Source organism: Diachasmimorpha longicaudata, chromosome 6, assembly GCF_034640455.1.
Source record: "Diachasmimorpha longicaudata isolate KC_UGA_2023 chromosome 6, iyDiaLong2, whole genome shotgun sequence".
In the NCBI taxonomy this organism is placed as follows: domain Eukaryota; kingdom Metazoa; phylum Arthropoda; class Insecta; order Hymenoptera; family Braconidae; genus Diachasmimorpha; species Diachasmimorpha longicaudata.
Genome location: NC_087230.1, coordinates 5,184,143 through 5,198,145, shown reverse-complemented (window position 1 = coordinate 5,198,145; position 14,003 = coordinate 5,184,143). Strand labels below are relative to the sequence as shown.

Here is a 14,003-nt window from a genome sequence, read left to right as displayed (position 1 = left end):
ATTAGGCCTCTAGAGGGTGAAATACCAATCAACCACCTCTTAGGTCAAGTTTTGTTGGGAAAGTTAGACTTGGGAGGCTAATTTGTGATAAATCTAACCTTCGTTCCAAGTCTGGTCCTCTCGGGGTCAAAATTTTCTCCAAAATTTCGTTATATATGGATTTTATATACATTGAGAGAAATAAATATTTTTGCCAACGATCCATATCCTTCAGGGAACTATTTCTTTTTTCAACCTTTCATTTCTGAAACCGAGTAACTCCCTGACGATTCTAATTAGGTTTGAGTTGCGTCAATTATAATGTGTTAGAAAATGATGAAATGATGATAATAATAACTTGGAGTGAACTCTTGCAATTATTATAATTCATCGAAAGTCTTTCTTCAAGAAATTCCCAAATGTAGAAAAACTAAATAATTATTAATAGAGTCCATTTAAGGTCACGTAAAAATATTCATCCTCTAGAGCGGAGAAATACAATTTTCAAAAAATAAATACTTTTCTGAAGTAAATGGATATTTGGCAAAAATAATTTTTTTTCTCCATGTAATTGAAGTTTGATCAATCAAAGTAAATCATTTTTCTCCTACAGAACGTATAATACTCTACTAAATTCGTAGTCCCCAACGGATTAAATTCACACCATTCGAAACCCAATCTCCTACTTCGCGGAAATTCCTCTTCTACCCAATATTACTAACCATTCGAAAGCGTAACGCAATCTCACGAGGGTTTTGTACAACGGCTGGGAAGAGAGGCCGGTCAAAGACACTGGACTATCAATTTCGTCCTGCCACTATCGGGCTTCCCTTGGTTCAACATTCGTGCGTATGCAAAAGTCGTCCCTCAACACCAGATAGTCCTACCGTCTCAACAATGTGGGAGAACATGAGAACCCCAACGACTGCGGAAATTCCGATGAAATACTTCCGCGAGCTGCCGGATTTTAAACTCGTTAATTACACTTGTTACCACATAAAATATTTACCACACATTTTTTGTTTAAATATTTGCGGTTGCACTTGATATCTCAATTTAGTGCACTTAAAGCAGCGTAAATTCGTGGAGAAAAACGTCTTCCAGATGTAGATAAAATCGTTTCAACTCCGTTAATTACCATCGCTGCATCAATTCCGATGTCATTCACGTCCGACCCACAATTTTTTTTTCTCCCACACCCAATTGTCTTCGTCAGTAATTTTTTCTCGAAGAAGTATTTTGACAGGGCGATTAATCATCCTTGAACGGTTTTTTTGTTTCAGGATCGGCATGTAAAGGACTCAAACCGAGATCCCCAGATGGATTCCAGTCAGGACTACCACCTGCTGTTGGGATATGAGAACAAAACTCACACTGTACTGCGATTCAGTCGTCAGTACGATACATGTGATCCACGGGACCTCAAGATCACGGTAAGTGATGTTGGTTAATATTTTTAAGAAAAATTTCTCATCTGGTTATGGTAACACATTTTTACAACCATTGCTCACGGTTATACGTATTATGAGGCATCAGAAATACGAGGGATTTCTCGGGTATCATGATTATTTTCTACGGCATCATCTTCCTACCCTTTTATACCACTCTGACTTTGCTCGGTTGGGGCGGGTAAATGGCCACTTTCCGGGACTCTCTAAACTCTGACTGTGAGCATGAACAACGCGGGGAAACATTTATATTTATGCAGGGAGAAAATACGTGACGCGATTACGTTAGTTTCATGAGTGACCGAGTTGAGGGGAAATCATATCGTGATGAAGGAATTTCTTTATTACGATTTTTTATCATGAGTTTGAATATGTTAGGACTGGGGATGTGCTCCGACCACTTACGTGGGAAATGAATACAAATTATTTCTTTGTTGGAAACATAATCATTCCGGCAATTTGAGGAACTAGAGGTTTATTAAATTTTTGGAACTTTGTAGTGGATATGGGGGTGAAAAGGGGATATTAATTGAAAAATGTATGTATCGGCCCCAATGTGTATCTCCTGCTTGTCCCCTTACACCTCAGATCGATAGTGATAGGAGAGGGGATAAAGAGACCACGAGTTTTGGAAAAAAAATTCATCTTTCCTCATCGAGCTGACTAGAGATCAGTAGAGTTTAGTTCTCTTATTTATCAAATGGATATTTTTTTCGATTCTTATGTGTTTATACCATTTTTGATCGAATATAATGTGATTGTATTCTGATTCTAATATGTACTCATGCATTTATTCTTATTTTTAGTGTGTATTTAATTTGAGTCAATTAGATAATTTGCAGTTCTTATCTAGTAGTATATGAATAACTTAAATTTGGACAGGACCATTTTTAATGTAAAAAAAGAGAATTTGTAACTCAGGAGGCCACACCTCAGTCCATATAACTCATAAAATTGTAACTGATCTAAAATAAATTATCAAGTGTTGATTCCTGTGACGAATGTCCCTAATAAATTACAAAAACAAATGAAAAAGTACAACTTATCTCTCGGTTTTTGGTGAAATTCATAATTGCTGGATTATCAATTAAATATTTTACACGACAATAACCTTAAGACGCTCCACTTTACGGATCGTGTGTCTATCTCCTTGAATGTGACTGATCAAAATACAATTTTCCGATGATTTAAAAAGCCATCAGCTAATGCAGGAAAATCTCCTGCAATCTGCTATACGTACGCCACAGGCGACGTTTCGTTAAATTAGAATGTCAGAACGGAAACAATTTCCCCGTGTCACAGGAAAATCTTCGCATTTACCCCTCACCCCGGTAAAATTTTCTTTCTCCCGTATCTCTCCCTCCCTAACCTTATCACAACGGCACCCGGGATTTGCATTTGTGCACGAAAAGAAAATTGTCTCCCGTCTTTTGTGGTAAGACACGTAGCTGACGTTGCAGGGAAACTTTTTTATCAATTTTTTTTTTGTTACCCCTGTTTTTGATATAGCCCTCAGGTCATTCTGGGAAAAATGCAGAAGGGAATTGCCCACGGGAATTTCACACACATTCATTCATAGTTGCACTTGAATATATCCACGATATTTCTGTATCGGGAGTGGTAGTGCGGTGGGGTAAATTGGATCGTTTGGATGAAAGAGATCGATTTGCATTTTACGACTTGGTACACCGGTTATGATACCAATTCGTCCCAAGTTGTAGATACCCGCCTTTTTTCACCCTCCTTCGTTTTATTCGCTAACTGCAGTCACGGTTCGTTTATTTCTTTTCCTCCTTAGCCAACTCCACCCATCTGTGTCTCGCTCGTTGACTCTAAACACTCGGTCACTCACATTTCGACCTTTTTTCCTGCGACTCTTTCACCGGTTTTTGGGGTTTAATTACTCCGCGTCCATTACACCGGTTTTGCGTCACTGATGTTATGTTACATCGGATAGGTATCGATGGGTTTTATCTCGATGTGCAGCGGTGGATCATTAAATCTTTCAATTTATTGAAACTTCCATTTTTTCTGATTTTTTTGGAAATTACTGCGGTCCTTTTCGTTCTGTCGTGTAATGGACAGAAGTAATGGCTTCTTGCGAACCGTTGGCAGAGAGTGAGGCAAATGGATCATTTTTTGTGGCGATGTTATGGGATTTTTTGGGAGTGTTTGTAGACATTAGCTTGAAAATGAGGAATTTAAAAATCGGAAATAATAATTCGCTAAAAAAATGTCTTTTTCATTTGCTGTGGGACAGGACAAATCATCAGTCACTCTATAGAAGATAATTGACGTAATTTGACAGTGAATATTCATGTTATATTTGAAAATTCAAATGCCCTGAAAATTCGTTATTTTCCCCCCAAATTGAATCAAGTGCCACTCCCCCAGTGTATAACTAGTCACCTGTCCATGAAATATTTTTTCTTTTTCCCCCAGCAAGGGAACAACACAGTCCATTTCTAATGACGTCGAGTCAACACCACTACTTTTGCATAATGACACAAGATGAAAATCACTTAGTCCGAGTGAAATCAATCTACCATTTTCAGTGACAAGTATCGATGTCTTGTTCTCCCGATAAACATCGACATTTGCCGCCCAGTGGTACATCATCTCATGAATAATCTCAACTTAATTTTTTTTTCTTCCCACTCGTCTCCATTCATTCCCGCTGTGCGTTTCTCGCCGCAGACGTAACCCGAAACCCGGGAGAAACCGTATGACGATCGAGATCTTTCTGTTTCAATATTCTTCAGATCCAGACGTATCCGACGGGTGCCCCAGACACTCGCCAACTTGAGCCTCACGCCTCTCTGAATAAATACGAGATCTCGTTGCCATTTTCTTTTTCTTTCTTTTAAAAAATGGCGAAGGCATCCGGGCACACGAAGGACTTTGAAATTTTCAGAGATAAAATGCGGATTTTTGCATATTGTTTGTGTAGTAAAAATTAACTTGGGGGTTCATTAGCGATCAGACGAATCTGGACGTAATACTGAAACGATCAAGTATTTCCGGAGGATTGAACGGTGCCGTTTTGAAAGCTGCTAATGTTTTCGAATTTTGCTATAACATAATTTTAGTTTTTTTTCTGTCCCAGTTTATCCAAAATTATCCTTTCGTATGGAAGTAGTGTATTTTCAGAACATTTTTAACCATAAATCAAGTATTATTTTTAAAGATAATTGAAAATTCCAAATAAAATAATGACTGACGATTAAAAAAAATAAAAATTCTACTATTTCTCTGTAATTCGGAGTAATTCAGCAAAAAATAGACTCAAAGATGAATCAAATCATCTCCTTTTACCACTTCGCTACTGATTTCATTGAAACTTCACAGTAATGTTTATTATTTATAACAAATCAAAATAATTTTTGGAAAAAATATTCATTTGGCAAACCTGTCTGGAATATGCTTTTGATCTTTTCGGAAGACATTTCAAAGACAGATATTTTTTACCCGAATAGCGATGCGAGAGTTTGTGTTCAGATTGTCCGACCTTGCCAGTAATTATTTTCTTCCTCCATCACCGAAAATTACTCCAGTTGATTGATTCATCCCGAAACAATACTGGGCGGGATTAAAAAGTCGGGCAGACGACATACACTGGGTACAATTTTATCAGCACAATGACAAACCATCACAATAGATCCAGTACGGCTCTCGTCTATTTGCATCGCGTGACATATTGAGGGACGGCTCTTTGCATTGTCCTGTGTTTTGTTAAACGTTAGGACGTTTTTTTTTTGTTCAATTTATCTGGGTAAATCTTGATGTGACCCCTAGGTGAGTGTAATATGTTGGTACGGGTCAATGGAGACATCTCTTCAATCATCGTCACAATGTAAACATGAGGTTTTTCATATTCAACGAGGTTTAGCTCTTTGAGGTTTCAAGTTATCTGCAGTCAAATCAATTGTTTTTGATGGACGTGAATGAAGGGATGTGGGTGAAGTAGGTTGTGGACTGGAAATTGGAAAATAAAAAAAAAATCACGGAGATAGAGTTGTTTTGGTTGTCAGAAGTTTGTTACGGATTTTGAGGAACCGGTGGTTAGTTTGTCGGTCAGTTTAAACATATTTATTTGGTTAGAAAGGAATAGAAATTATTATAGACTTATTATATTATTAAAGTAACCGATCTAAATATCCAATTTTGAATTGTCCATTTGAAAAAAAATAAATTAAGAATAAAATAAGCCAGTTCCAAGACATTTAAAAAAATAAAATAAAAATTTGTAAAAAGTTTCAAAATGAAAAGTATAAAATTTCAAATTAATCCCATATTTTCCACCCCTAAATCATACATTTCCATTCTCTCTCCCTCTTTTATTGATTAAAAAAATTCTAATGAAAATGAATATTCGACTATTTTTTCAAGAAAATGTGGAAAGATAAAACTCCTCTTCATCTGAAAATAACAAAGTTTTATCAAAATCCATTAACCAAACAAATTTATATCCCGCACAGCATACACTTAGGAACTCCCCCTTTTGACTTTAAACCCATTGGATATATTCCCTGACTCTCATTACGTTTAGGCACGCATGTGCCCTCACGTTGGGCTTGATTACGCCGATATTCGCTTGGTTGTAGTGCGTAATACACACACCAGTGTGGAAACCCACCCCGTGATTGCTTGAACGCGTAACGGTTAATCCTTCGTGTCTGAATTGTGTACATAAACTCCTATGCCATACTCACCCTCGCAACCCCTGTGGGTGGCTCAGCTCAATATACGTTGTTTCCAGGGACAGTATTATCTGATGAGTAGGTCGAGCCCTGTGAGCTTCGCTAGACAACTTTAGAGTGAAAATTAGCAGTGGATTTATCGACAGTACACGAGGTTCACTGAGTCAAAGTGTGACTCAACTCTGTTGACTCATTTTTAGTCACTCGTTTGCGGTTCGAATCAGACATTTTCGTCAAGAGGTGATTCAAAGAAATTTTTGAGCGTTGCAATCGTCCAATCCCGACCCGCCCTAGATAAATAGGAAGGTAAAGAGATTAAAAACCAAAAATGTCTTTGTACATGTCTAGCACTCACTAATATCTCTAAAAATATCTCGTCAGATAGCAATTAGTGGATAATGCATGGCGGGTGATTTTTTGTCGTTTACGCAGGCCTCGATTCGAAAATAGAAACGGAAACTCAAACTTTATTGGAAACTTCTCTCATATTCAGGCCACATTTAATTAAAATTAATATCAGCATCCACTCGGCTATGGAGTTGTCCACGTAGGTGTAAATTGGCAAGTTAAATTGGTGAATGTAACGTGTAGTAACTGTCTCCGGGTATTCACCTAATCCTGCTGACGCTCTCGGGGAATCGATTGAGAATGCGTTTGTGGAACTAGACAACACGAATTGGAAATTCATATGCAGAGACCATTGGCAATGTGCGATATATGGAACAACATTTGGGCTAGGTCTAATGGAATAAGCGTGAAATTAAGCGTAGCAATGGAATTTACCACACCGTATTTTCATCAGATATTAATATTGCTGTCGCCAGAATATCGTTACGGAAAAAAATGAATATTTTTCCTGAATATCGATTTATTGGTCACTATTATTATTAATGACTATATTATTATTGTGAGTATGGTTATCGTGATTTTTATGATTCACTTTACGGGGGAGTAATTCTCCTGGGGACGAAATCAATCGCGAAATAGTAAAACGAAATGAGTTCACTTATTCCTGACTCCAATTTTTGGACAATAATTCCGAACCTAAAAGAGATAGTAGAATTTTTGTCATAACATTTATTGTAGTACTCAATTCACCCCACAAAAAGCTTCCTATTAAAAACTTTGCTATCTCCCCCAGATTTCGAGATATTCGTCAAAAACTAATCAATAATCAATAGCCACTTATCTCGTTCTACCACTTCGCTATTAAATTATTTCTCAATTCGGAGATATTACTGTGCAAGTAATTTTGGTAAATCGATCGGTCTCCGATGAACATACTCTACATTTTTCAACTCGACAGATCAATGTTAAAGACATGAAATATTGACATTTTCACATGAGCCCCGTCAATGACCTAGAATGTAATGAAATGCTGTCGTATCCCTCGATATGTGACATGCAAAATCAGCACAGGAGGAATTGGAAACGTGACGTTTTTCAACCACACGGATGTTTCCCTCCCTGTTATCCCACCCCTCCCCCTCACCCTTTATTTTTTAACGCCTCTATAATATGAGCATCGAAGTTAATGTAAAACTGAAAGGACAAAAATTCAATGGGAAATGGAATTAACGATTGTCACCTCTCGAACGTAATCGCAATTTCAATTCAATTTGCTTTTGGAGCGTGAAGAATTAAATTAAAATCCAATATATGAAATGTCTAAAATTCTGTCTAAATACTCATAGTAATAATAATGATAATAATAGTAATAATAATAATAATAATAATAATAATAATATACGTGCGGGAGGATTTACGTTAATCTCTTCATCCGGGAATGGATAGAGTGAGTGAAAAAGGACTGATTTCAAATATATGTCTAAATTATGGGACTTAATATTGATTGATATTTAATTATGAACAATTCTGACCACCCTTACAAATATATCGATGATATATATTTTTTTATCGCTGTGCGTACGATTAATTGATGAGTAATAAAGGTGAACAATAGTAAAACATTGCTGCATTATATACAACGATCCCCTTTAATTTGCTGTACCATCGATTTAGCGAAATAAATTGATCGAACTTACTTGTCCGTATTTAATGACAGTTTCAAAAGGCACAACTGGCTCTTTTGTGAGCCCTTCCAATTGTAAGAAAACTCAGTAGATAGCATTTACTTTGAAGAGTTTACTCTTGTGATGCCCCGAGGCATCGTCATAGAGCGACCACTGTGATTTCCACCCCTTCTCACCCCTCGTTTCACTTTTTTTTTCTCCTTATATCTTCTGGTTGGAGAGAAATTTTTAACTAGCGAGAGAAAAACTTCTCCATTCAACCTGCCAACCGTATCCACCACTGAGTCAAATTCTCTCTCATACTTTATACCGAGTTTTCTTGAATTTTATTTCACTCGATGTCACGGTGATGGAAAAAAATTAATTTTATCAAGAGAATTTAATTTTGAGTGACTATCGTTAGGGGGAAAATTTTCAAGGGAAAGTGATTCTACAATGAATATCAGTTATCTGTTGTCTGATATCGCTTTGATTAAGGAAATAAAAATTATCGAGAATTGAACTTGTTTTCATTCAGAGGAATAAGAAGAGAATTTGATTTATTGGGAACCACGGGTTCGATTTTTTTGGGGAATTCTTTTACATTTTCATCCGCCCATCAAAATGTAGAACATAATACTCGAAATTCTCGGATGTTATAATTTTCACTTTCTATGCCAGAATAATGAATCATTAATCCGGCTTTTTGTTATTTCCTTTTTGTTCTGTCTATACTTATGAATGAAACATTTTTCATTCGATCATTTCCCCATTCGTAATGATGAAAGTCCCGGGAAGTTGAGGAAGACGGAAAATAAAAGAAAAAAACCTAATCTCAAGCCATGAATATTCTCGTTATCTCCTGGTGTAATTAATCTCGCGGCTGTCTTTGGAGGTGGCTGTGAAGTTGATTAGTGCGCTAATGGCCGCCAGTGAGATTGGTCAGACATGATGCAATACTATCGTCTCGAGTGTCTTTTGGGTTTCATTTTTAATGTCGGAATTTCTCAGTGCAATCCCCTCTTCTGAGTTATCCTTTCATTCCGAAATGTTGTTTTCGAAGTGGCACGCGCCGTCAGACTCGATTTCCAAATTCTTCGGCTGTGTAATATAATATAGTTGGACGATGGGAATGCGAGAGATAACGCAATTAAACCGGTTTCTGGGGGTTTCATTAATTGAGGTGTGGTGAATTAGTATTGTACATTTCTTCCTCGGATTCGTACGTTGACTAGCGGTAAATTGTTTAATTGGGAATGAAAGAAAGATTTTCGTTATGATGGATCGAAAAAACAACTGATGGAATCCTTTTGATTGTTATTTTTTACGATATCCGTTTGTTAAATTTATTGAGATTTGAATAAAGAAATAGGAAATTTAAAAAACGAAGAAAATAAGGAAATTAAATTTTGAAATAGTTTGTTATGTGATGATTTTATTACCGACATTTACTACAAATTTATTGCATTTTTTAAATTATGGCACTTGGAATCATTTCGGAAGATCCTCCTCGGTGAATCTGTTCACTGATATTTTTTCCTTCATTTATAAGAAGCCGAGTGCAGATGTTGATGATAAATATTTTTATGTTACTTAATCTTTATCTATTCTTAGTAAATAATAAAATCGTTGCAAATTAGATTTCTTCTCAATTTTACCATCGGCTATCGAATAAACATTTGTATATCCAATTCAGTATATTTTATACTTGATTTAAATATATTTTCGTTCCGTGTTTATGCAGAAAGACCATTTCTCCATCAATTCCTCTCCACTCACCCCTAATTTTTCCTCCCATCACCGTAAAAATTACTACCCCCCATTTTTCACCGTCCAATAATTCACGGAATTTAAGACAGCCCGATGATACAAAAATCCATAAAAAAAAAATCTCGATCCGATAAATTTTCATCAGGTCAGTATTTCATCGATACTTCACCGATGACTGAGACGCGCAGAAGCTATAAATCGATGAAAACTATGACGCATATCCTCACCGAGTGTAGGAGGGGTGAATGTTGGCTTACACGATTTATTGACGCGTGTCTGTAATGCACCGGAGCAAGTAATTTTTTTCACTAAACGCCGGGGAGGAAAAATAGAACGAATGAAGAAAAAAAAACTTGTCTTCTTGATTACGACGGAACTACGGACGCGTTAATCACGTAGCCGCTGACATTTCCGATATTGTTCGAACGTCAACGAGATACTCCGAGCGTAAAATCATGGCACAGTTACAGGATTTTTTGTAATTATTTTTTTTATGCCAACTGAGCTGAAAATACAACTATGAAGTATTAGTTTGAAATGTTGACGCTATCACCCTGCCACCGAAAGTTTAATCCCTTGCTGTACCCGGGGGTATGCCAACGTCGTGCAATCTCCATCCTCTTTCAAAAGTTCTGTATTTATAAAAAAAAAAAAATTTTACTCGTTTACTCTCTCAACTTTTCGCTTATGCGAGTTTTGCTTGAACAGTATCGTTATGATTTTGAGATATTTGGCAGGGATTAAGGTTTTCGTTTAACTTTCAAAGGGTCCAGGGAACCGTGGAGCGACGCCTTGAGGGCCGATGAACGGTATGATTGTCTTTCTATTTTCATTATATTCGTCGGGGTGGGGTTTTTGATGGGGGAGACTGATTATATTTTTATATTTTGTTGCCATCGGGGGGGAAGTCGTTCCTGAGTTGATTGAAATAAATTGCGACGGGGTCGGGTAAATTAGCAATACCTTCTTTAATTGTTTATCTTCTTCTTATCACAGATCGTTAATGGTCTATTTGATTTTTTTTTCAGTTGGATAATATTTATTTTCAATTGATATTTATGTTTAACTGTACTGTGATTGTTGTAGTAATTTTCTACCCGTCAGACGTCCATCATTTTAACGAGAGAAATCTTTTGCCACTTTATTCTCGAACAAATTCTTTCTAGAATAATGGAAAGAGAAAATATCAATCGATTGATTGAATTCGTCCCTCAACTCTTAAGCCCTCAATATTTCCTCGAGGATCAGAGACGAATGTAACAGTGAAAAAAAATTCAGCGATATATTTTCTCGATTAAGCAATCAATCATTCTATTTCTGACATTTTAAAATCCTTCCAATAATATCCTCAACGTAAATTGGAAATAAATAACCGAGAAATAACTCTGCATTCATACTCGTTAATAATTTTTCCAGACATGAATTCAATACCAATATGAAAGTTATTTTTTCCATTTAAAAATAATCCAACAAGTACTGGCGACTCTACAAAAGAACTGTTTTGGCATCAATTAATATCGTATCATATATTTCTACCGATGACGAGCTGGATGTGGGTCTCATTTTAATAAGAGAAGTCTTTTGACTTTTTTTCTGAACAATTTATCTCTGTGATTATTGGAGGATAAACAGGAGCATTTCTGTAGGTTGTTCTTGCGTAAAATATTTACTCGACAGTTTATTAAAATCTTTATACTGAGCTGTTGAAAAAAGTCGAGAACTAGGATTATTTAAAAGTCAAGTGTTGGATAAATTTTCAAATACAAAAGAATTGATCGTTTCGGTTCCATCTGTTGTCCAGTGCATACACTTTTTATCGAGACGGTCGCCCGAACCACCTTAATAGTTAACTAATCATGTTTTGAAATGATGAACTGAACTTACATATCCAAAGTTCCGCATTTCTGCTTATTGATAATTTCCCAACGTATAAAATTCCAATGTAAAAGTTCGTTTTCCGATTTAAATTCTGGACTGCGAACGTATCAATTTCTGTCAGTGGGAAAGAATAATGATATTTTTTAATGCCTTATCATTCTGATAAATAAAATTCTGTCTACATCTTATCCGCCAACAAGATATTCCCGGGGTAATTGAAAAAAGAAAAATCGATCAATTCATTAAATTCATCCCTCCATCCTCAAGCTCTCAATATTTCCTTCAGTATCAGCGATGAATTTAAAGATAAAAAACTCAGCGATACATTTTCTCGATTAAAGAATCAATTATCCTGTATCTGACATTCTGAAATCCTCTCAATAATCCTCAACATCGACTGTAATAGTATAGCAGAAATAAATGTGGCTTTAAAAAGTCGTTGAAAAATTTCCCCAGACACAACGACACGAGATTAAATATTAATCGCTCCTCTCCTGAAGATAAAAAAAATTCTATCTGCCAGCGGTTTCTTCCGTCCAAAAATAGTCCAACGAATCTCACATATCACGACAAAAAAAACCCTCCAATGATACCCAGCCGAAGGCACATAAAAAAAGTTGTACCACTTAGGGAACAAAAAAAAACATCCCCATGGCGACTAAAAATAAAATGAAAGTAGAATTGAGTCCAGTGACAGCTTCAAAAGCGCACACGTCCGGATGTTCTTTTACGGCTTTGGATAAAGGGACTTTGGGCTTAAGTCTCACTGGGTGCAACAGTCTTCAGAGACCTTCTCGTTTCGGGACTATATGCCAACCGGGATCAACGAAGCCACACCAAGTGATCCTGCCGCTGGGATAACCCGTTCCACACCCCCATTCCACATCCAACGTAATAAACTAGGGAACCTCTCGGACTATTTCCCTTTCGACCCCTTTACCCACTCAAATCTGTTCGTCTCGCTCACTACGTTGCACTCGCCATCGTAAAATGGAATGAAAAAAAAAAAAATTTTAATCAAACTTTGGCGAACGATATCGGTAGCTGGCAGTCGAGCGTATGGTACTCGCAAAATACATCACATGCATGCCGTTACAGAATATTCAACTATGGGGAGATTGAGAATTTGTAATAGTTCTGGGACTGTGGGCGGTATTAATATTTTATTGAGTGCGAAATTTCAGGGGGAACTACGGTTTTTAGTTTTAACGAGGGATATTTCGAAATTGTACGAATTTCGAGATATTTCCCTGATGAAAATTCAACGTTTTATTACCATCATCGTAAATTTTACTTCAATCGATTTGGGAAATTTCATTTTTTTATATTGTTGTAACTCGAGTTATTGAATGATTCTGACAAAAAGGAAATTGTAAAAATGGTTTTCTTTGTAGATACATTATTGCAGCACTAAAACTCAAATATGCGTTAAACATTTTCAGTTATCGAACTAAAAAAGACGATTAAACACCAAAAAACAATTCGTTTCAAAATGTAATTGGCTTTTCGAATAATCCTATCTATTTTTTTTAATATTGAAATGAAAAATGAAGCCTTAAGGCTAAACACTCTTCTATAGAATTCTGTAAAATTGAAACTTATTCCCGAACTGTCAGTTACCACGAAATTCATCGTAACTTGCCGACTGCTAAAATAAAAAAAATTTCCATTTTCCAGATCGATTTCGAATCCAGCGTGAAATTTCCCATAATAATTATTCTCCCTCAATTTTTTTAGCAAGAAAATTACCTCAAATCCAAAGCTATTGTCAATAGAATTCCGTTCTACCCCACATTTATTTTCCCCCGAAGTACTTCAATTTTTCTTCAGACGATGATGAACCCAAGCATTCGCATCGTCTCCCTAAAAAAGGAACCAGACAACTCCGTGCACCACCGAGTCCACCGGGGCGTTAACCACCATCCCATTTTGCCCCTTTCCCACCCTCCCCCTGTCCGTAGAAGAGGGTTGAAGCTTGTGCAGAGCTATACGTCAAGACAATAAGTGCCATTAAGATAACGCCCGCGCCGGATAACCTCACTCCTCTCCACCGCTTTTATTCTCTCCACTTCCTTCCCACCACACACCGGCACAAGCACCCACCAAGATCCGGTAATGGAGAATTCCATTTTACCCGAGAAGTTATTTTTACCGTTGCGTTAGAAACGCCCGAAGACCTTGTGCTTTTGGAACAATCCAATCTCTGGATTGTGGTG

General features: G+C 36.7%; 1 protein-coding gene across 1 annotated transcript in view; it reads left to right on the top strand.

Annotated features, from left to right (window-relative positions):
- LOC135164136 (MOXD1 homolog 2) overlaps window positions 1-14,003 on the top strand; it is a 126,452-nt gene that overhangs the window by 93,644 nt on the left and 18,805 nt on the right. Inside the window, exon 3 of the mRNA XM_064124223.1 lies at window positions 1,263-1,412. Coding sequence (XP_063980293.1) covers window positions 1,263-1,412 — 150 coding nt within the window. The remainder of the gene's footprint in view (window positions 1-1,262; window positions 1,413-14,003) is intronic.